The following is a 21,944-nucleotide window of genomic DNA, read 5'->3' on the forward strand; positions in this document are numbered from 1 at the left end:
GGAAGTTAAAAAGGATTTAGAAATTTGGTCAAGATTGAAACTTTCCTTGTTGGGAAGAATTGCAGCTATAAAAATGAATGTGTTGCCGAAAATGTTATTTTTGTTTCAAACCTTACAGATCGTGGACAGAGTGGATTGCTTTGGAAAATGGCAGAAGGATATATCTAGATTTATCTGGCAGGGCAAAAAGCCCCGAATAAAGTTTAAAATATTAACAGATTCGAAAGAAAGAGGGGGGTTTGCCCTGCCGGACTTGAGGTTGTATTATGAAGCTGCAGCCTTCTGCTGGCTGAAAGATTGGTTTTTGTTGGAAAACACCGATGTCCTAGATCTGGAAGGTTTTAATAATGCTTTTGGATGGCACGCATACCTATGGTACGACAAGGTTAAAGCACATAAATTGTTTAAAAGCCACATTGTCAGAAAAGCAATTTTTGCAGTCTGGATGAAATATAAAGACTTACTAGAGAGTAAAACTCCGAGGTGGCTATCACCAGTGGAGGCCAAGGCCCGAAAAAGACCCAATATGGAGGCCTATTGGCCGAAATATTGGGAATTGACTGAAAAAATTGGAGACAATTGGAAGTTGCAGAGCCAGGACAAACTAAAAAATAAGGTGCGAGATTGGCTACATTATGCTCAAATTCAAGAGGTTTTCAAAATGGACAAAAAAGTTGGTTTCCAGGTGGAAAAGTCGAAACTAGAGACAGAACTGTTAGAACCAAAGACAAAGCTGTTATCTAGAATGTATAACTTGCTGCTTATGTGGAATTTACAGGATGAGACAGTTAAATCTGCTATGATTAAATGGGCACAGGATGTTGGACACAACATTATGTTTGAAGACTGGGAAAGGTTATGGAACACCGGAATGAAATTCACGGCCAGTACGGCCTTGAAGGAAAACATTATGAAAATGATATACCGGTGGTACATGACCCCAGTCAAGTTAGCTAAGATACATCACCTGTCTGACAATAAATGTTGGAAGTGTAAGGAAGCAGAGGGGACTTTCTTTCACCTCTGGTGGACATGCCCAAAGGTTAAGGCTTTCTGGGAAATGATTTACAATGAGTTGAAAAAGGTATTTAGGTATACCTTTCCCAAGAAACCAGAGGCCTTCCTGTTGGGCATGGTAGACCAGAAAGTGTTAAAGAAGGACAGAACTTTGTTTATGTATGCTAGTACAGCAGCAAGAATACTCATCGCAAAGAACTGGAAGACACAAGATTTACCCACGCTGGAGGAATGGCAGATGCAGTTGATGGACTACATGGAGATAGCTGAACTGACCGGCAGAATCCGAGATTTGGATGTAGAAACAATTGAGGTGGACTGGAAAAAGTTTAAAGACTACTTGCAAAAGTATTACAAACTGTATGAATCTTAAGACGGTGCATGATTTGGAAATGATACGCTTTAGCAATTATGATTAAGTAAATAGTAAACTAAGTGATAAAAGAGAAAAGGAGATAATATGAAATTGAACATGTTACGTTTATTTTAAAGGTATAAAAATTGTGACATAATACATTGAATATAGATACATAACATGTAAAAGTTACAATAAGGTATGACATAAGGTAACAAATTGCTGACATTGTTAATATAAAGAACGCAGAATCGGAAGGGGTGGGGAAGTCCAAGTTGGGATTTCTGTAAAAAAAAAAAAAAAATGGTTTCTTGTAAACTCCTTATTTGTTTGTAATGTATAAAATTTGGAAAGAAACGTAATAAAAAATATTATAAAAAAAAAAAGAAATATGTCTTAAAACGGAGATATCAAAATTCGAAAGAGATCTGTTGGGAAATAATGTGAAATTACTATCTAAAATGTATAAATTGATTTTAGAATGGTATACTAACGATGAAGAAGTTATATCTGTAATGATACACTGGGCAAGAGATTTTGGTTATCACGCCGGTAAAATTGGCAAAATTGGAAGGGATGCGAGTGGCGCTGTGGGTAAAACCTCAGCGCCTAGGACTTGCCGATCGCATGGTCGGCGGTTCGAATCCCCGCGGCAGGGTGAGCTCCCGTCTTTCGGTCCCAGCTCCTGCCCACCTAGCAGTTCGAAAGCACCCCTAAGTGCAAGTAGATAAATAGGTACCGCTTTATAGCGGGAAGGTAAACGGTGTTTCCGTGTGCTGCGCTGGCTCGCCAGAGCAGCTTCGTCACGCTGGCCACGTGACCCGGAAGTGTCTCCGGACAGCGCTGGCTCCCGGCCTCTTAAGCGAGATGGGCGCACAACCCTAGAGTCTGTCAAGACTGGCCCATACGGGCAGGGGTACCTTACCTAAAATTGGCAAAGATGTATAGAATAAAAAATAGGAAGTGTTGGAAGTGTGGTGGGGCAGAAGGAGATTTATATCATATGTGGTGGGTTTGTGGGAAAGTGAAGGGTTTTTGGGAATCAATATATAATGAGCTGGAAAAAATCTTTAAGTACACTTTTCTAAAAAAACACCCTGAAGCCTTTTTATTGGGATTGAAAGGGAAGGAAATTAAAAAGAAGGATAAAAATCTTTTCCTGTACGCCACGACAGCAGCTAGAACTATGTTGGTCCAGAACTGGAAAACTGATACTATACCTACAATCATGGAATGGCAGACTAAAATGATGAATTACGCAGAATTGGCTAGATTGTCGGGGAAAATACGCCGGGATCAAGATGAAAAGACGTTTGCTGAAAATTGGAGTAAATATTTGGTATATGTAAGAGAAAATTGTAAAACTTTAAAGACACTGGCAGGGTTGGAGTAACTCTAACAGCATAAGACAAAATAGTATTAGATAGATTACGCGATGTTATAACTATATGATACTTACCGAAGAGACGGAGGGAAGTCGGAAGCTCGGCAGAGCTTAAGGCTTAGGTGGGTGGATAAATGTATAATGAGTGTATGTATTCTATGTGTATGTGTAATAATGAAAATCAATAAAAACTGAATTAAAAAAAAAGAGAGATTTTGGTTATAGTTTTCACAATGGGGATAGTTATGGAAGGAAGATTTAAAATTTACAGCTTGCTGTACGTTGAAGGAACATTACATGAAAATGATGAATTGTTGGTACCCAGCAGCCAGTAAACTAGCAAAAATGTACAGAACAGGTTGAAACGTGTTGGAAATGTAAGAAGAAGGAAGGTACATTTTATTACATGTGGTGGACATATGGGGTGGTAAAAGAATTCTGGGAAATGATATGAAATGGAAAAAAATGTTTAAGATAACTTTTGTTAAAAAAACCAGAAGCTTTATTATTAGGAATGAGAGGTGCCGAACTACCAAGAGATAAGAAAAGACTGTTTATGGATGTGGCGACAGCAGCATGGCTGCTCCTAGCCCAGAGGTGGAAAGAAGACAAAAACCGACCAGAGAAGGGCAGACCAAATGGAAGGAGTACGCAGAAATGGCAAAGCTGGCGGGAAAGATCAGCAATCAGGAAGATCCTATTTTTACAATGGACTGGAATGATTGATTGATTGATTGATTTTAATATATAATTTTTAATTACTTTTTTTATCGTATCATTTTCAACGGTAATTAAACATACTTTTACATCTCATTCAAATTTTTTACTTCCATCAATCCTGTCTGAACTGGAATGATTTTGTAACCTTTTTGGGAGACCGCAGTAAGCAGTTGAAAAAAGCAGCAGGTATATAACCAACACTTGCAAAGCAATGTGAACTTTGGAAATTGAGGATATATACTAGATAGATTACAATGAAAGATGCAGGAATGATATCTATCTATCTATTAATTTTATAATGAATGATTTTAGAGTGTTGTTTGTGTTGTATTTTTGTATTGTTTTATTGTTGTTAGGCGCCCTGAGCCCGGCTTCGGCTGGGGAGGGCGGGATATAAATAAAATTTTTATTATTATTATTATTATTATTATTATTATTATTATTATTATTATTATCTATCTATCTATCTATCTATCTATCTATCTATCTGAACCCAGGGAGGGGGGTCCTAAGGTTTGGGTAACCTTTTATCTTGTTTTTAATTGAATGGAATAATTGTTATGTATACATATTGTGTAAAACCAAATATATACTGTTAAGAGTACATAACATATACATATACATATTACACACACACACAAACACAAATGGGAAGAAACTCCTCACCCCCCAGCTTAGACTACAAAGCCTCTGAGGGCGTGCAGAGTGCAACCCCCCAGGGGCCCCTCTCTCTCCCGGGCTCACCTGGGGGCCCTGCCCCTGCTAGACTCTCCGGCCTCTGAGGGCGTGCAGAGTGCAGATCCCCCAGGGGCCCCCCTCTTTCCCTGGCTCACCTGGGGGCCCTGCCCCTGCCAGCCTCTCCGGCCTCTGAGGGCGTGCAGAGTGCAACCCCCCCAGGGGCCCCTCTCTCTCCTGGGCTCACCTGGGGGCCCTGCCCCTGCCAGCCTCTCCGGCCTCTGAGGGCGTGCAGAGTGCAGATCCCCCCAGGGGCCCCTCTCTCTCCCGGACTCACCTGGGGGTCCTGCCCCTGCTAGCCTCTCCGGCCTCTGAGGGCGTGCAGAGTGCAGATCCCCCCAGGGGCCCCTCTCTCTCCCGGGCTCACCTGGGGGTCCTGCTCCTGCCAGCCTCTCTGGCCTCTGAGGGCGTGCAGAGTGCAGATCCCCCCAGGGCCCCCTCTCTCTCCCGGGCTCACCTGGGGGTCCTGCCCCTGCCAGCCTCTCCGGCCTCTGAGGGCGTGCAGAGTGCAGATCCCCCCAGGGGCCCCTCTCTCTCCTGGGCTCACCTGGGGGCCCTGCCCCTGCCAGCCTCTCCGGCCTCTGAGGGCGTGCAGAGTGCAGATCCCCCAGGGGCCCCACTCTCTCCTGGGCTCACCTGGGGGCCCTGCCCCTGCCAGCCTCTCTGGCCTCTGAGGGCGTGCAGAGTGCAGATCCCCCCAGGGCCCCCTCTCTCTCCCGGGCTCACCTGGGGGTCCTGCCCCTGCCAGCCTCTCCGGCCTCTGAGGGCGTGCAGAGTGCAGATCCCCCCAGGGGCCCCTCTCTCTCCCGGACTCACCTGGGGGTCCTGCCCCTGCTAGCCTCTCCGGCCTCTGAGGGCGTGCAGAGTGCAGATCCCCCCAGGGGCCCCTCTCTCTCCCGGACTCACCTGGGGGTCCTGCCCCTGCTAGCCTCTCCGGCCTCTGAGGGCGTGCAGAGTGCAGATCCCCCCAGTGGCCCCTCTCTCTCCCGGGCTCACCTGGGGGCCCTGCCCCTGCCAGCCTCTCCGGCCTCTGAGGGCGTGCAGAGTGCACATCCCCCAGGGGCCCCTCTCTCTCCCGGGCTCACCTGGGGCCCTGCCCCTGCCAGCCTCTCCGGCCTCTGAGGGCGTGCAGAGTGCACATCCCCCAGAGGCCCCTCTCTCTCCCGGGCTCACCTGGGGGCCCTGCCCCTGCCAGCCTCTCCGGCCTCTGAGGGCGTGCAGAGTGCACATCCCCCAGGGGCCCCTCTCTCTCCCGGGCTCACCTGGGGGCCCTGCCCCTGCCAGCCTCTCCGGCCTCTGAGGGCGTGCAGAGAGCAACCCCCCCAGGGGCCCCTCTCTCTCCTGGGCTCACCTGGGGCCCTGCCCCTGCCAGCCTCTCCGGCCTCTGAGGGCGTGCAGAGTGCAGCTGGATGGGCTGCAGGCGCTGGTGTCCCTGGCGGAGGCTGAGGCAGGAGGGCCATGGGGCCGGGCCTTTCTCTGCCCTCGGAGGGGAAGGGGCCACCCTCATAAGGCCCTGCGACTCCCGCCAGCCTCCGCCGTGGGCGCCGTCCAAGCTGCTGAGTGGTGGCAGTTGCAGTCTAGCTCCCAGCATGCACTGCCAGCTCCCTCAGGCCAACGGTCGATTCCCAGCATGCCCTGCTGCGGGGTTTCATATTAATTTGAAATTTAACCGTTTTTTTCCAGTGTATAACCAAATAAATAAATCCCAAGGTGTCTTTTCTTCGGTTTCACTTATTAGCTTTATTGATAAATTATCCTTTATTAGGTTTCATTTCCCTCACATCCTTCTTCCCAGCATGCTTTGCTGCCCCGTCTCACAATCAAGGATCCTGTGTCCTATAATTGAAATTTACCCGTTTTCCAATGTATAACTGAATAAATAAATCCCAAGGTGTCTTTTGTTAGGTTTCACTTATTAGCTTTACTGATAAATTATCCTTTGTTAGGGTTGATTTCATTTCCCTCACGTCCTTCTTCCCAGCATGCTTTGCTGCCCATTCTTCTCACAAACAAGGATCCTGTTTCCTGTAATTTAAATTTACTTGTTTTCCAATGTATAACTAAACAAATTAATCCCAAATTGTCCTTTGTTAGGTTTCACTTACTAGCTTTATGGATAAATTATCCTTTATTAGGTTTCATTTCCCTCACGTCCTTCTTCCCAGCATGCTTCGCTGCCCATTCTTCTCACAAACTAGGATCCTGTTTCCTACAATTGAAATTTACTTGTTTTCCAATGTATAACTAAACAAATTAATCCCAAATTGTCTTTTGTTAGGTTTCACTTATTAGCTTTATGCATAAATTATCCTTTATTAGTTTCATTTCATTTCCATCACATCCACCATGCTTTGCTACTCCCATCTTCTCACAAGTATCCTGTTTCCTATCATTTTATTTTTCACTAGACGTATTTGGATTCTTTCATTTAGACTTGATGGAGGGGCAGCGTTTGGGAATCCCTGTGAATGATTATAACAACAAGAGATTCAGATTATGTTTATATGTCAAATCCTTCATAGGGGTGGCAGGTCCTGGTGAAAAATGGCTTAATTTGGTGGTATTCACAACCTTTGTTTTGTATTCTCTTTGTATCAGGTCAGTTCTTTTGGAACATCGTATAGTCTCTTGAGAATGTATTTTATGTTAGGAACCCCTTAAACTAGACTTTGACTTTAGACTTGGCGCATTTTTTTTCTTTTTGGTTATTTTATCTTTCTTACTGGAATGTTATTTTAACTTTACAACAATGTTTTAAATTTATATATATATATAAAACCAATAGTTGGGTCTGAAGCTCAACAAAAAAGAAAACGAAGATCATGGCCACTGGTCCCATCACCTCCTGGCAAATAGAAGGGGGAGAAATGGAGGCAGTGAGAGATTTTACTTTCTTGGGCTCCATGATCACTGCAGATGGTGACAGCAGCCACGAAATTAAAAGACGCCTGCTTCTTGGGAGAAAAGCAATGACAAACTTGGACAGCATCTTAAAAAGCAGAGACATCACCTTGCCGACAAAGGTCCGTATAGTTAAAGCTATGGTTTTCCCAGTAGTGATGTATGGAAGTGAGAGCTGGACCATAAAGAAGGCTGATCGCCAAAGAATGGATGCTTTTGAATTCTGGTGCTGGAGGAGACTCTTGAGAGTCCCATGGACTGCAAGAAGATCAAACCTCTCCATTCTGAAGGAAATCAGCCCTGAGTGCTCACTGGAAGGACAGATCCTGAAGCTGAGGCTCCAAGACTTTGGCCACCTCATGAGAAGAGAAGACTCCCTGGAAAAGTCCCTGATGTTGGGAAAGATGGAGGGCGCAAGGAGAAGGGGACGACAGAGGACGAGATGGTGGGACAGCGTTCTCGAAGCTACCAGCATGAGTTTGACCAAACTGCAGGAGGCAGTGGAAGACAGGAGGGCCCGGCGTACTCTGGTCCAGGGGGTCACGAAGAGTCGGACACGACTAAACGACTAAACAACAACAACAAATAGCAAGAGATTCAGATGACGTTAGGGATTGAGTTTAATCAGTCAGGTACCAATCAGAACAATGTGAATGGTCAGAAATAACGTCCACACATGAAAATATTTCCACTGAGTTTTGCACCATTGCCTGCTCTCCTCCCCATCTGCCTGGCAGCTCACAAATAGGGCTCATCTTTCGACAGTTCCCATTTCCGTGGCGCAGGGCCAGGTTTCACTGGCTTTCTCTCTGTTGGTGCAATAGAAGATTCTGAGCTGGAGGGGAAGAGAAACAGGAGATGGTTACATTTCCAAATCCTCAAAAAATACAAGAATGTAGGGAGGACCCCTGAAAAATAAAACTATTTTTAAATTGATTTCATATTAGTTTTGAATACAGAATGTTAAGTTTACTCAATAAGGCTTCCAGCTTTGGTGGAAAGATTAACAACAACAACAACAACAAATTTTATTTATACCCCGCCCTTCCTAGTCAGAGCCGGGCTCAGGGCAGCTAACACCAGTAAAAATACAATAAAAACATAACAGGAAAAAACCACACATTTAAAATACAGGTTGAAATGCAATTTAAGCAGAGCAAATATTAGCACTGCTCGATCAAAGGAATACTGAGGCGTTTAAGCCAAGCCCACTCAGAGGGCAGATACTGTATGGTGTGAAAATCCCTATGAAGATCTGAAGAAAAATATTAAATATTAAATATTTGGAGCAGGAAAACAAAGGGATGAGGATGACTAGAGATTCACAAAGTTATACATGAAGTGGAAAGAGACACATTTCTCTCTCTGTCATACTTACATGTTCAGGGTGTTAGCATTAATTTACAAGGCCCTGAATAATTTGGTCACAGGTTGTCAGAGGAGTCACTCTTAATGGTTCCCCATGGCTCAGATCCACCAGGAGCTGTATGTTTAGTTTAGGCATTTTAGTTGATATTTTATTTTATAGTTTTAACTCACGGGTGTCAAACACAAGGCCCGCGGGCCGAATGCGGCCCGCCAGACCTCGTCATGTGGCCCGTGTAGCCGCCGCCGGCCGCCAGCCTTCACCTTTTATTCTCGCTTTTTTTTTTACACAAGAAAGCCACCTCTTCAGCGCATGCGCGGCAGCCTACAAGCCAGAGAACGTCTGCCCTCTAGCAGCGCCGGCCGTTCTACACAGGAAACCTCCACTTTACATGCATTCAGGAAACCTCCACTTGTTTTTATATTGAGCGCATGCCATCCTGTGATGTGACAGATCTACTTGCCATTATTCTGACTATGTTTCTGCTTTCAGAGCTAGTTATTACTTACATTATTACAAAAAACAGTAATAATTGAATGCAGTGACAATAATTTATGATAATAAAGAGTGGACACAGAGTCCTACAGATACAACCGGCCCTTTGAGAGTGACCAAACTGCTGATGCGGCCCCCGATGAATTTGAGTTTGACACCCCTGTTTTAACTGGTTGTTTTTTGTTTTGTTTTTGTATTAGAACCATACAGTAGAATTGCAGAATTGTACGGTTGGAAGGATCCCCCAAAGCTCATCCAATCCAACCCCCTGCAATGCAGGAATCGCACGTAAACAATTCCAAACCTCTGCTTAAAAACCTCCAAGGAAGGAGAGTCCCAAAATTAGTAACGCCCATTAATTTAAATGATTCTACTCTGTTATTGAATGTGGGAAATTTAAAACGTGGTCAAAAACCAACAATTCATGTCTTGCCAGACAGGCACATGATAGAAGCTGAAGTCTGCAGAGTTTTCCACCAAAATACTTCATTAAATTTGATACATCTCAGGCTGACCAGAGAGTTGTAATCCATTGACAGCTCAAAATGAAACGAAAGGAGCCATTGGGATGAATCTGTGCCAGCCTTCTGTCTACCATTTTACCTTGTCTGCCCCAGTCCAGTAGGTGAGTGTTTTCTGCAGGCTCTTAAATCAAATAACAGCCAGACCTGGCCCCAATTAGTTTCCAAGATTGCTAGGCTGAAGTGGGTGTAGACCAAAAGGAACACAAAACCTACCTGCCATGCTGCTGCCCTCCCGGAGCCAACCTTTTCTGAGCTGATACAAGGACAATGGGAGGGAAAGTCTCCCGGCGTCCGTCACGGGTGCAGTAGTAATTGTTTGCAAATTTATGGCTGGGGCCGACAGGGAGGCGTGGAGGTGGCTGAGTCCTAAAGAACAAGACATTGAAGAAGGTCAAGCAATGGAAAGGGGAAATCTAAGAAGTTCAGTTATCTGACAAGCCATTAGCAAAGAACAGGATTGATCTCCCATAAATTGAAATTATCTAAAGGGCTGAGCTCAAATGACATTCCCCCCCCCCATAATATGGCATGATTTTATTTCTTACACAGATATTGAGGCACATGACCACTCAAGCGCCATCGGCATATGTAAATGTCTGGCTTGTTTGAAGACAATATAGAGCCTTTATTCACAGTAATAATGGAACTCACACCCAGCCTGGAAGATCATTGGGTTGTTCACTCACTCTCAGGCTGCCCTACTTCACAGGTGTTACGGAAAGGGGGGGCATGTCTTCTTCACCTTCTTCTTCGCTACAATATATCCATTTATTCCCAATTGTCAATGTCAAAAGGGACTAAAATCTATAAAATCCATAGAAAATCAACATGCCAATTTGCTCAATTTCTCTAGGACTCTATGACACCTCCCCTGTCCTCCATAATCCCTCAAGTAAGGTGCTCTGCCAAGCCTTTCCTCCGGGCAATGCCAGGTGGCAGACTATGCATACATGGACCATTGTCTTCCCATCACCGGCACTCAGGAAGCGCTTATCTGCACATATCTCCAGCTCTGCATATTCCCCCCTCCCTCCTCCATATGTTAATCCGGTGTAACCCAACCTCTCCTTAATGTATTCATGATGTAACTGGGATGTATTTTGCACTGTATTCTGGGACATGGGGGGAGTTTCAAAAGTTCATGTCACCCCTTTCTCGCTGTTCAATCTCGCCTTGAACCTGTTGCGCAATAAACTTGGATCTTCTGCAGTTTGCTCCTGTCCGGCTGAGCTCATTTTCTTCCGCAGGGACCCACGGACTTAGTCCGATGAGCTGGGTGGCAGAGTAGCCCCGCACCCAGATTTTAGCCGTAACACAGGGTTGCTGTGAGGATAGAATGAGGAGGAAAACCACCTACATGACCTTGAGCTCCTTGCAGGAAAGGTGGGATATAATGTACAAAATAAATATTATTCATCAATAAATTTACTCAATACTCTAAATTTCTTCTCCATTATTTGATTTATATCCCACCCTTCCACATGAAGGAGCCCCCGACAGCAGTAATAAAACATGTTAAAGGTAAAGGTAAAGGGACCCCTGACCGTTAGGTCCAGTCGTGGCCGACTCTGGGGTTGCGGCACTCATCTCATTTTACTGGCCGAGGGAGCCGGCATACAGCTTCCAGGTCATGTGGCCAGCATGACTAAGCCGCTTCTGGTGAACCAGAGCAGCGCACAGAAATGTCGTTTACCTTCCTGCTGGAGCAGTACCTATTTATCTACTTGCACGTTTTGTGCTTTTGAACTGTTAGGTTGGCAGGAGCTGGGACCGAGCAACGGGAGCTCACCCCGTCGTGGGGATTCGAACCGCCGACCTTCTGATCGGCAAGTCCTAGGCTCTGTGGTTTAACCCACAGTGCCACCCGTGTCCCTCTAATAAAACATGTTAGTGTTTTTTTTTTTTTTAAAAAAAAACCATTATCTCAGGGTTATTGGGAACAGTGTCTTTCAAATGTCTGGGCAAACAGAAACGTTTTAGCATTTCATAGAATTGTAGAGTTGGAAGGGACCACAAAGGCATTTTGTAGTCCAACCCTCTGCAACGGAAGAATATTTTTGCCCGCCGTTGGGCTCGAACCCATGACTTTGAGATGGAAAGTCTCGTGCTCTGCTGACTGAGCTGTCCCAGCTCTGACTTTCTCCTGAAAGTCCATCATGTGCGTAGTTCAAAACTTGTTTCATTGGGGGAGAGAGGCCTGCGGCTGAGATCTGAACCCAGGGCTTTGGTTCCCTTCCAGGGGAAAGGCAGCAAAGGAACCCCTCCCACACTTGACACTCCCCCCTTACCTCTTGGCAATCTCTGTGTAACGAAGCTGAAGTTTCGCTTGGAGATCTCGCTGTTAAAAAAAAAAAAAGAGAAAGACAAAAGAGGAACAAGGCTCAAGTCAAGTGTGCCACCTGGAGGGCAGGAAGCCTGTGTTTTCTTAAAAGCTAAACTGCAACAAGAAGTGGCAAGAATACCTGTCGCTTAGCATCAATTTGAAACCAAGTTAATACAGTGGTACCTCAGATTTCGAACATAATCCGTTCCGGAAGACCGTTTTCATGGAACTTTGAAGTGTCAGGCATAGCTCTAATGGCTTTAGCCCAAACGTAGCAGAGTTTTCCTGCACAGCGAAGAAGCTAGTTGAGGTGGAAATGACTAGTCAGCTAGACTCAGAATAACTATTTACAGGATTTATTAAAAGGAAAAAATAAAACCAGCAGAGTTTCTGCATACAAAACAAAGCAAAATAAATCCTTTCTTTCTCTCTCTCTCTCTCTTAACCACACACAGCACTCCTACTCCTAACACACCCCACACACACTGTGCTAGCAATCCCTAGATAACAGAGTTGAGTGCTGGTCGTTAACCAATCAGAGTAAGTAGTTTCTAGGTCAAGCTGACCTTGGCTTTCTGCCAAGAGTAAATTGACACTGCCTTGAGTTAATTGTGTGAAGCCAGAATCTGTAAGTTTCCCATGAGAACCAATTAACAGAAACTCAACACGTTTGACTTCCAAAAAGTGTTCAGAACGGAAGCAATTACTTCTGGGTATCTGGCATTCGAAAACCGAAACGTTCAGTTTCTGAGATGCTCAAAAACCGAGGTACCACTGTAATAGCATTTCAATGAGCAGAAATCATATTACCGGTACTTGCCCAAAAAATGGAAAGACGCAGAAGTCCCAGCAAAGGAAGAATGGATACAAAAATTTACGGAATATGCAGAAATGGCGAAACTTACCATAAGTATAACAATTTTTTAAAATAAAAGAATGGAAATGGTTTATTGAATATTTACAGATGAATTATAAATACAGTAGATAAAAACACTGTCAGGATTATTGTAATAACCTGCAGTTTTATAAGAGTATATATTTAAAGAAGATGAATAAATGAGCAAATTAAATTAATTTGGATATGCAGGAGATATTAAAAACAAATTTAAGGAACTGCAGAAAGAGGGGGAAGGAAGTTGAGTTTTGAAACGTCAAAATGATTGTAAAATTAGTGAAATATATAAAATTAGTGAAATGTATAAACTTGAAAAGAATGAATAAATGAATAAATAAATAAATAAATAAATAAATGTATTTCAATGGGTCTGTTTTAGGTTTCATTGCAAGCAAGGCGATGAATGAAAAGTCACAGTCACAACATGTATCTAAAGCATATTTAGAGTATGTGGCTTTAAACTGCAGTTAAAACAACTGAACTTAGTCCCATTTAAAGCACATGATTCTCTCCCCCCCCACTCCTGGGAACTGTAGTTTTGATGGTGTTGGGAATTCTAGTTTTGTGGGGGATCCTATAGTTTTGCAGAAGAAGCCATATGCTTTAAATGGAATTAAGTTTGATTAATTAATTGGATTGCCATATAACTGCCTTTAAAAAAATATATATTTAGGGGGTCTCCCCAGGAGTAGGACTACAACCCCCATGATCCCTTGCGCAGAAAGGGGACGGGGCTAGGCTATCGGATGGGAATACGTGCAGGGGGGGGAAACCTAAAACCACGCAGCAGAATTTCCCACCACCGTTGCCACAGGGATCCTTTAGAGCAGCAGTTGTCAACTTGTGGGTCCCCAGATGTTATTGGACTACAACTCCCATCATCCCTGAGCTCTGGCCTTGCTAGCTAGGGGTGATGGGAGCTGTAGTTCAACAACATCTGGGGACCCACAGGTTGAGAAAGGCTGCTTTAGAGCAGGCATAGGCAAACCTGGCCCTACAGCTGTTTTGGGACTACAACTCCCATGATCCCTAGCTAGGAGGACCAGTGGGCAGGGATGATGGGAATTGTAGTCCCAAACATCTGGAGGGCCGGAGTTTGCCTACGCCTGCGTTAGAGTCTGCCTGCCGGTTCCCAGCCCGGTTCGGTTCTTACCCCGGCCGCAAGGTTGCGGATCTTCTGGATGAGGCGGGTGGCCGACGCCATTTTGGCCTGTGTTGTCAAGGGCACGGGAGCCGCGGGGCACCTCGGGAAAAAGTCTCTTCGGGGCTTCCGTAGTTATGTGGGGGTTCATTAGTGCCGCGTGGCACGCCGGGAGGAAGGGAGTCCCGCGCGGCAGGAAGCAGGTCGCGCAGTGCACCCTGGGAGTGGTGAGGGAAACGCTGTGAGGAAAGGCCAGCTGTCTCTCTTTCTCCCTCCCTCTCTCTCCATTAAGTCTAAATGGAAGAATCCAAATCCGTCTAGAGAAAAATAAAGTTATAGGAAACAGGATACTTTACTTTTTTTGTGAGAAGGGTGTAGCAAAGCATGCTGGGAAGAAGGACGTGAGGGACCGAGTGTGTATTTGTGGAAATAAATGAAACCCAAAAGAGGATAATTTATTAATAAAGTTAAGAAGTGAACTCTAACCAAAGACAACGTGTGATTTATTTACTGATACATTGAGAAACGAGTAAATTTCACATTCAACAGAAACCCCTCAGCGCGGGGCATGCCGGGAATCGACTGTTGACCTGACGGTGCTCGCTGTGCATGCTGGGAAGCAGCCCCCACTCTGGACTACAACTCCCGCCATCCACGAACGCTGACAGCGCCGGCGGAGGCTGACGGGAGTTGAAGTCCTTACGTCACACACCGCTCCGGGAGCTGGTAGGCGTGGCTTCGTCCCCTCCGAGGGTATATAAAGGCCCGTCCCGGGCCACGTGACCCTTTCCGCCTGCTGCCTTCGCCTCCGCCATGGACACGAGCCGCGTGCAGCCCATCAAGCTGGCCCGAGTCACCAAAGTGCTGGGCCGGACAGGCTCGCAGGGGCAGTGCACCCAGGTAAGCCCGGGAGAGGGGTGGGGGTGGACAAGGCCTCCCCGCATCCTGCTCCTCCACTTCCGGGGGGGGGATATGCACTCTGCACGCCCTCAGAGGCTAACCACCCCCTTCCTCCTCCTCCTCCCGCCTCGGTGCCTGAGTCTGGGCCTCTTCAAGGCGAAGGAGGGGCCTTGGTGACGCCACCAGACACACAAACACACACACTACCTCGCCATCAAATTTCGTGGGCCAGGGCATCAGAAAAGTGTGGTGGTTTGAGCTCACTCGAGGTTGGACTAGATGATCCTTGCGGGGGGGGTTGCACTCTGCACGCCCTCAGAGGCTAACCACCCCCTTCCTCCTCCTCTCGTCTCGGTGCCTGAGTCTGGTCCTCTTCAAGGTGAAGGAGGGGCCTCGGCGACGCCACCAGATCAGGGGTGTCAGATTCAAATTCATTGGGGGTCGCATCAGCAGTTTGGTCACCCTCAAAGGGCCGGTTCGAGTTCGAGTGTCTTCCAAGCCCATGACACCTTTAAAAGCTGGATTACCGTATTTTTCATTCTATAGGGCACACCAGCTCATAGGACACACCTCGTTTTTTTGGGGGGGGGAATGAATAAAAAAAATTTATTCCCCCCCCCCCCCAGCCGCGGCTGCCGCCCCAAGCCTTGCGCACACCTGCCCGAAGCACGGGGCACCCTCCGGAGGGCTCTGCATGCTTCAGGCTGCAGGCTGCCGCCCCAAGTCTTGCGCGCCCGGCGGGAGCTCCCACCGGGCGCGCAAGGCTTGCGAACACTCGCCCGAAGCACGGGGAGCCCTCCAGAGGGCTCCGCGTGCTTCGGGCGACAGGCTGCCGCCCCAAGCCTCACGCGCTCGGCGGGACCTCCCACCGGGCGCGCAAGGCTTGCGGACACTCGTCCAAAGCATGGGGAGCCCTCCGGAGGGCTCCCCGTGCTTCGGGCGACAGGTTGCCGCGCCAAGCCTCGCGCGCTCCCGCTGGGCACGCAAGGCTTGCGGACACTCGCCGGGGCTGCAGGCTGCTGCCCGCAAGCCTTGTGAGCCCGCGGGAACTCCCGCTGGGCTTGCAAGGCTTGCGGATAGCTTCCTGAAGCCTGGAGAGCGAGAGGGGTCAGTGCGCACCGATGCCTCTCGCTCTCCAGGCTTCAGTGAAAGCCTGCATTCGCCCCATAGGACGCACACACATTTCCCCTTCATTTTTGGAGGGGGAAAAGTGCGTCCTATGGGGCGAAAAATACTGTAAGTAATGCAGAGCTTCTGGCTCATGGAACACTACACCTTGATTTCATTTGAATACATATATGAATATAAAAATTGTTTCCTGTTTGGCTTGGTGTTTAAGTTACACAAGATGTGCAGGTTTTAATTTTTCTCATTCCCCAAATTTTAATCGAGCATTTGTTTGGATTTTTTCCCCTTTGCTACCTACCCTAAACCTTTGAGGAGGGCGGGAACTGATGGCCGGACCCTGTAATAACATTGAGGAAAAAATTGCATGAAATAAACCAATTCCTTATCAGCTTTTTTCCCATATATAAACCAATTCCTTATCAGCTTTTTTCCCATATATAAACCAATATAAACAAATTCCTTATCAGCTTTTTCCCCATATATAAATTTTTGCAACACGCACCCTGCGGAAGCCGCGCCTGACGTTATTTACGTATCGAATTTGCTTTTGAATCGCGAATCCCCAGAGGCAGAGGATGCTGCTCATTGGGCAGCGCGGAAACGCGCCTAAAGAAATAAATAAAGAAAAGCAAAGCAAAAGCACGCTGCCCCGAGTATTCACAGGGCGCGCTCCTGAAACACAAGCGCGCTCTCAGTCTCCCTCTCTCCAACGCGCGCGAAGCCGGCTCTGCCCTTCTCCGCGTTCCACCTCGCGCAGGCGCGCTGCGCTCCCGCCGGGACTTATTTCATCCCGGCGAGCCCGAAAAGAAGTTGAGAGCAGCGGCGGCAGCCTCCCATATCCAACCCCGCCCTCGCCATGTCAAATAAGTCTCGGCTAGGTAGCTGGAGGAGGGGGAGGTCTGCACCTGCGCAGAAGGGACCCGAGGCGACCTGCGCGCGCCGCACCCCAAGCTTCCCTCACAGATATATATAGACCAGGCTACACGGGCCACATGACGAGGTCTCGCGGGCCGGATTCGGCCCACGGGCCTTGTGTCTGACACCTGTGGACTAGATGATCTTCTGGGGGTCCCTTCCCACTCTACAACTCTTGGGGTAGAAGTATTTCGTAAAAAGGTTCCAGGAACGAAACCCTTTGAAGAGCCTTACTCGTTTTGCAAAGTTTAAATGCGGTTGCGCAGGGGGAGCGCAAACCTCAAAGCGCTCCCCTGTAAAGTCCAATCGAGAAAAAAGTTTGCAGCCCTACTCAAAATGCTAATAATAATAAAAAATTATTTCTACCCCGTCCATCTGGCTGGGTTTCCGCAGCCATTCTGGGCAGCTCCCAACAGAGTATTAAAAACACAATAAGACACCAAACATTAAAAGCTTCCCTAAACCCATTAATGCCACCTTGACTTTCCTAGAAGCATCTGGGTAGGTTTGTAAACCTCCCTGTGAGTGATTATTATTATTATTTATTAAATGTGTACATACTGCCATTCATTTGTAGATCTCAGGGCAGTACACAACATAAAAATAAATAGATTCATTTAAAAATGAACAAAAGCAAACCAATAACGCCCCCCCTTCAAATGTGAGTCGTTGTTACGAAAATGGGTTTCCCTCACTTGCAGAATGGTTAGTGTAGTTCCTGCACAAACTAAACAGCTCCTAACACCTTGATCCTTGGATGAAGTGCAGTGTATAAATTAAAAAAAAAAGACAATTAAGCGGTATAAAAATGCAATGAACTTAGCAACGCTAGGCTCTTTTGCAGGTGACATTTGTGGCAGGGCTGGGTAGCTCTAATGAGGATGATGTAGTCCTGCAGTAGAAAGGAAAATGTATTCTGTGCATCCTCAGGGGAACCCTGCCATAAATATTTGAAGCCTTGCTTTCAAAACAGGTTCAATTTTTGGTTGTCTTTTGCAACCCAGCTCCTCTGCTAATTTTATCCTGCTGATGCCTCCTTGTCTCCTTCATAGGTCCGTGTGGAATTCATGGATGACACCAGCCGTTCGATTATCCGCAACGTGAAAGGCCCAGTCCGGGAAGGGGATGTGCTCACGCTGTTGGAGTCTGAACGCGAGGCCCGGCGGTTGCGCTGAGCTGTAGCCAAGTGAGTCTTCTTCTAATTACCCATCCTCTCTCGAGCAGTGCGCAGTTCAGCCTTGCTCAACCCTGATGTCTTCCAGATTATCGTTTAATCTGTGTTTGAAAAAAGCAGTGCACGAAATACAATAAAAGCAGCTGAAGGCAATACTGGTGGGAAGGAAAGCAGCAGATACATGTAAAATCCACAGGGAGGACAGGAGAATGTTCTGTTGTGCAAGGAGAAATATATAATCTAATAATAATTTATTATTTCTTCCCCAGCCACTCTGAGTGGCTTTCAACAGAACATTAAAAACAGAATAAAACTTCAAACATTAAAAACTTCCCTGAACAGGGCTGCCTTCAGATGTCTTTTAAAGATAGGATAGCTATTTATTTCCTTCACATCTGAAGGGAGGATGTTCCACAGGGTGGGTGCCACCACCTAGAAGGCCCTCTGCCTGGTTCCCTGTAACCTCTCTTCTCGCAGTGAGGGAACCACCAGAAGGCCTTCTGAGGAGAACCTCAATGTCTGTGCTGGACAATGGGGGTGGAGACGCTCCTGCAAGTATACTTCACCAGAAGGCCCTCAGAGTGGGACCTCAGTGTTAGTGTTGATGCTTCTTTGACTACAACCCAGTGGTTGCATCTATCTGAGTTGCACTGAAATTAGACCCACTGAAATTAAGGAGTCTCTGAATAGGAGTAACATTGGATAGAATCCACTACAACACTCACGGTAGAGACTTATTGACCCAGCTGGGAAAAGCCCTTGGGAACAAAAACGCCTTCAGTTGTTCTCCAGAGAGTAGACACCTGCCATATCTCAACAGGAATGCTATTTCATAGAACGGGCCGCCAAATTAAAAGCCTTGCTCTGAGTTGACGTGGAGTGGGCCTCAGATCTTTGGAACTTGCAGGAGAAGGATGCTTTTTAAATCCCAACTCCCATACTCTGGTCCATTGAACACATCGTCAATTACAGGTGCTAACATTCTAGTTTCAGTCTGCTTTCCTGGCCAGGATTTTGGCAGGCCTCCCCTTTCTACCCACCTAGTCATAAACAAAGCCTTTTAAAAATCCTCCTGGGGCATTCTCATGCCTGCAATTATCTGATCAATATTTGGTGGTCCATAGGCATGCTGAAAGATTGAAACTGAGATGTTGGTTCTCTTCACTTAGGATGCGTTTAAACGACCTAGCAACTGGCTTTGAATTACTGCAGTTCGCTAGAAAATATTCCCTGGGCGTAAGGAAAAACCTTTGCGTTCAAACTTGCTCAGAGCCTCAGTTGCCCCCCCAAATGGAAAACCTTGCAGGATATGCAACTTTTGCTTTGGAGTAAAAATAATAACTCGTAAATTGTGTCTTGTCAAAGGCTTGGAGGACCCAATGCTGTTTGGTGGAATTTTATCTTATCTGCAACCAATACAGGCACACAGGACTAGCTCTCCACAATACAGAGTGAAAATTGGTTTTCCTAATGGTTTTGAAGGAATTCAGCAACATAATATTATCACTGGAAGATCACGGGGTGGTTCACAACATAAAAATACAAAATAGGAGCACAAAATACATAATAAAACAAAAACAAACCAATAACACTCCCCCCAGCACATTTAAAAGGCCATAGAAGCTTCCTATTCTATTGGATGTACTGTGCTGCTTTTGTGATTCATTATTTTTATTACATTGTTTTGTTTGACTTTATATTTTATTGCCGATAAATTATTTTATTTTGCAACACACACACAACACTAAAAAAGGGGGGGGGGCTTAAACAGAAAGTACAAAAACAAATATGAAACGAGTAATGAACTTATAACCACCTTTCAGAAGAAGGAAAAAAATGACTGACTTGATTTTAAATGTGCTCAGAATTCCAATTCCTGTTCACCCCAGCCACCAGTTGGGGGAGTCCAGCCCCACTTGCAGGTCCAGATTGTGCAGTGCTGATCATTCCCCTAATCTTTCTGGCGCTCTGAAATTCAGCTGCCTGTCGATAGGGCTGAGGCATGCAACTAAATCCCGGTTTGTTTTGTTTTCTAGGTTGGGTCAAAACTCCCATGCGATGTGTTTGTACAAGCCTGGTTGAAGAGTGATGAGCTACTCTCGGTCCTTCCAATAAACTTCCTTTGCCCTCCACCACTTAAACTTGTGTGCAGTGTTTTTAAATTACCATAGCAAAATATTTCGTAATGGTCGAAATACTTGTATGGTGTTATGGGTACATACGCAGCCCTTTCTCGCTGCCTGCCCCATTTAAGCCCAATCCCTATTCATTAGGTAAAGGTAAAGGGACCCCTGACCATTAGGTCCAGTCGTGACCGACTCTGGGGTTGTGGCGCTCATCTCGTTTTATTGGCCGAGGGAGCCAGCGTACAGCGTCCGGGTATGTGGCCAGCATGACTAAGCCGCTTCTGGCGAACCAGAGCAGCGCATGGAAACGCCGTTTACCTTCCCACCGGAGCAGTACCTATTTATCTACTTGCACTTTGACGTGCTTTTGAACTGCTAGGTTGGCAGGAGCAGGGACTGAGCGACGGGAGCTCACCCCGTCACGGGGATTCGAACCGCCGACCTTCTGATTGGCAAGTCCTAGGCTCTGGTTTAACCCACAGCACCACCCGCATCCCTTATCCTTATTCATTACTGCAGTTATATCTGAGGGGCAGGTGGGGCTTGTCCACTGGGAAGGTAGCCCATCTAGGAGAAGGAAAACTCTGATCCTAAATTGGCTGCATTATGGGATATTTTTTCGGGAGAAGAAAAGGCAGTGCAAAGGCCTGGAAACGATGCCTTATGAGGAACGGCTAAGGGAGCTGGGCATGTTTAGCCTGGAGAAAAGGAGGTTAAGGGGTGATATGATAGCCATGTTCAAATATATAAAAGGATGTCACATAGAGGAGGGAGAAAGGTTGTTTTCTGCTGCTCCAGAGAAGCGGACACGGAGCAATGGGTCCAAACTACAAGAAAGAAGATTCCACCTAAACATTAAGAAGAACTTCCTGACAGTAAGAGCTGTTTGACAGTGGAATTTGCTGCCAAGGAGTGTGGTGGAGTCTCCTTCTTTGGAGGTTTTTAAGCAGAGGCTTGACAACCATATGTCAGGAGTGCTCTGATGGTGTTTCCTGCTTGGCAGGGGGTTGGACTCGATGGCCCTTGTGGTCTCTTCCAATTCTATGATTCTATACTGGAGATGAGCGAGTGGCGCCTTATGGCAACTCCTGCATCGAAGCCAGCGCCAAACGTCTTGCTCTGCTTTCCTCTGGACTGTATCAGCAAGGCCACGATGGGGGTCTTGTTGTCTTAGGACCTCCAGACACGCTGCCCAGGCTTGTGCCCTGGGGGGGGGGGAATCACATCGGTGCTGCTCATACAATGATTTGACTTCACCCCCGGAGGCACACTCCATTATCTCAAGGTGGCGTAGGAGCCTGCAAGCTTTCTTCAGCCCTCCCCATTTTCTTTGCACACCCCCCCCAGCTCTTAGGTCACCTCTCCACGCCATACATTCAAAGCATGCGGCTTCACACAAAGAACTCTGAGAACTAGCGCCTCTTTGCAGAGCTACAATTCCCAGCACCCTTAGAACACCACAGTTCCCAAAGTTTCTTGTGGGATGAATCAAATCTGTGCTTCTAGGTGCCATAAGAAAGCTGCAGACCCCGGAAATGATCTCTTTCAGCTTCTGCCTTCTGGAAGAATGTACAGGGTTATAAAGACTAGGACTAGCCACCTGAGAAACAAGTTTCTATCCAAATGTGATTTTGGTTTTAAACGCAGTGTAAGGAGTTCAGATTTTTCTATATAGTTTTGCAAGTGCCGTATTTTTCGCACGATAGGACGCACCGGTCCATAGGACGCACCTAGATTTGGGGGGGGAAATAAAGGGGAAAAAATTATTCCCCCCCCCCCCGCCAGGCGCGGGGCTGTGGCGGGGGAAGCCCGAGCTTCCCCCTCCCCCAGAACGGGACCCAGAGC

The 21,944-nt window shown here is 46.6% G+C and overlaps 3 protein-coding genes across 4 annotated transcripts in view; 1 reads left to right on the top strand and 2 right to left on the bottom strand.

The window, feature by feature from the left end:
- Positions 1 to 6,897, bottom strand: part of LOC128405523 (collagen alpha-1(I) chain-like) — a 31,772-nt gene extending 24,875 nt beyond the window's left edge. The window contains exons 1-3 of one of the 2 annotated variants that reach the window (XM_053372260.1): positions 5,594 to 6,894; positions 4,848 to 4,879; positions 4,399 to 4,748 (exon numbers count right to left, since the gene is read on the bottom strand). In XM_053372260.1, coding sequence (XP_053228235.1) covers positions 4,399 to 4,748; positions 4,848 to 4,879; positions 5,594 to 5,671 — 460 coding nt within the window. In that variant the 5' untranslated portion in view covers positions 5,672 to 6,894. Of the gene's footprint in view, positions 1 to 4,398; positions 4,749 to 4,847; positions 4,880 to 5,593 lie in introns of both variants that reach the window. The other variant, XM_053372261.1, reaches the window with a different exon arrangement.
- An 817-nt stretch (positions 6,898 to 7,714) lies between these two features.
- On the bottom strand, positions 7,715 to 13,974 carry NDUFA7 (NADH:ubiquinone oxidoreductase subunit A7). Its single transcript, XM_053372551.1, has 4 exons — positions 13,869 to 13,974; positions 11,786 to 11,835; positions 9,711 to 9,863; positions 7,715 to 7,947 (listed from the first exon to the last, which is right to left on the bottom strand). The coding sequence occupies exons 1-4, from the start codon at positions 13,917 to 13,919 to the stop codon at positions 7,851 to 7,853; spliced, it is 351 nt and encodes a 116-aa protein (XP_053228526.1). The 5' UTR covers positions 13,920 to 13,974; the 3' UTR covers positions 7,715 to 7,850.
- Positions 13,975 to 14,629: 655 nt separating this feature from the next.
- On the top strand, positions 14,630 to 20,114 carry RPS28 (ribosomal protein S28). Its single transcript, XM_053372553.1, has 3 exons — positions 14,630 to 14,756; positions 17,852 to 17,985; positions 20,010 to 20,114. Exons 1-2 carry the CDS (start codon positions 14,670 to 14,672, stop codon positions 17,972 to 17,974), a joined length of 210 nt encoding a protein of 69 aa, XP_053228528.1. The 5' UTR covers positions 14,630 to 14,669; the 3' UTR covers positions 17,975 to 17,985; positions 20,010 to 20,114.
- The last annotated feature ends 1,830 nt before the right edge of the window (positions 20,115 to 21,944 follow it).

The sequence above is a fragment of the Podarcis raffonei genome, chromosome 18 (assembly GCF_027172205.1).
Source record: "Podarcis raffonei isolate rPodRaf1 chromosome 18, rPodRaf1.pri, whole genome shotgun sequence".
In the NCBI taxonomy this organism is placed as follows: domain Eukaryota; kingdom Metazoa; phylum Chordata; class Lepidosauria; order Squamata; family Lacertidae; genus Podarcis; species Podarcis raffonei.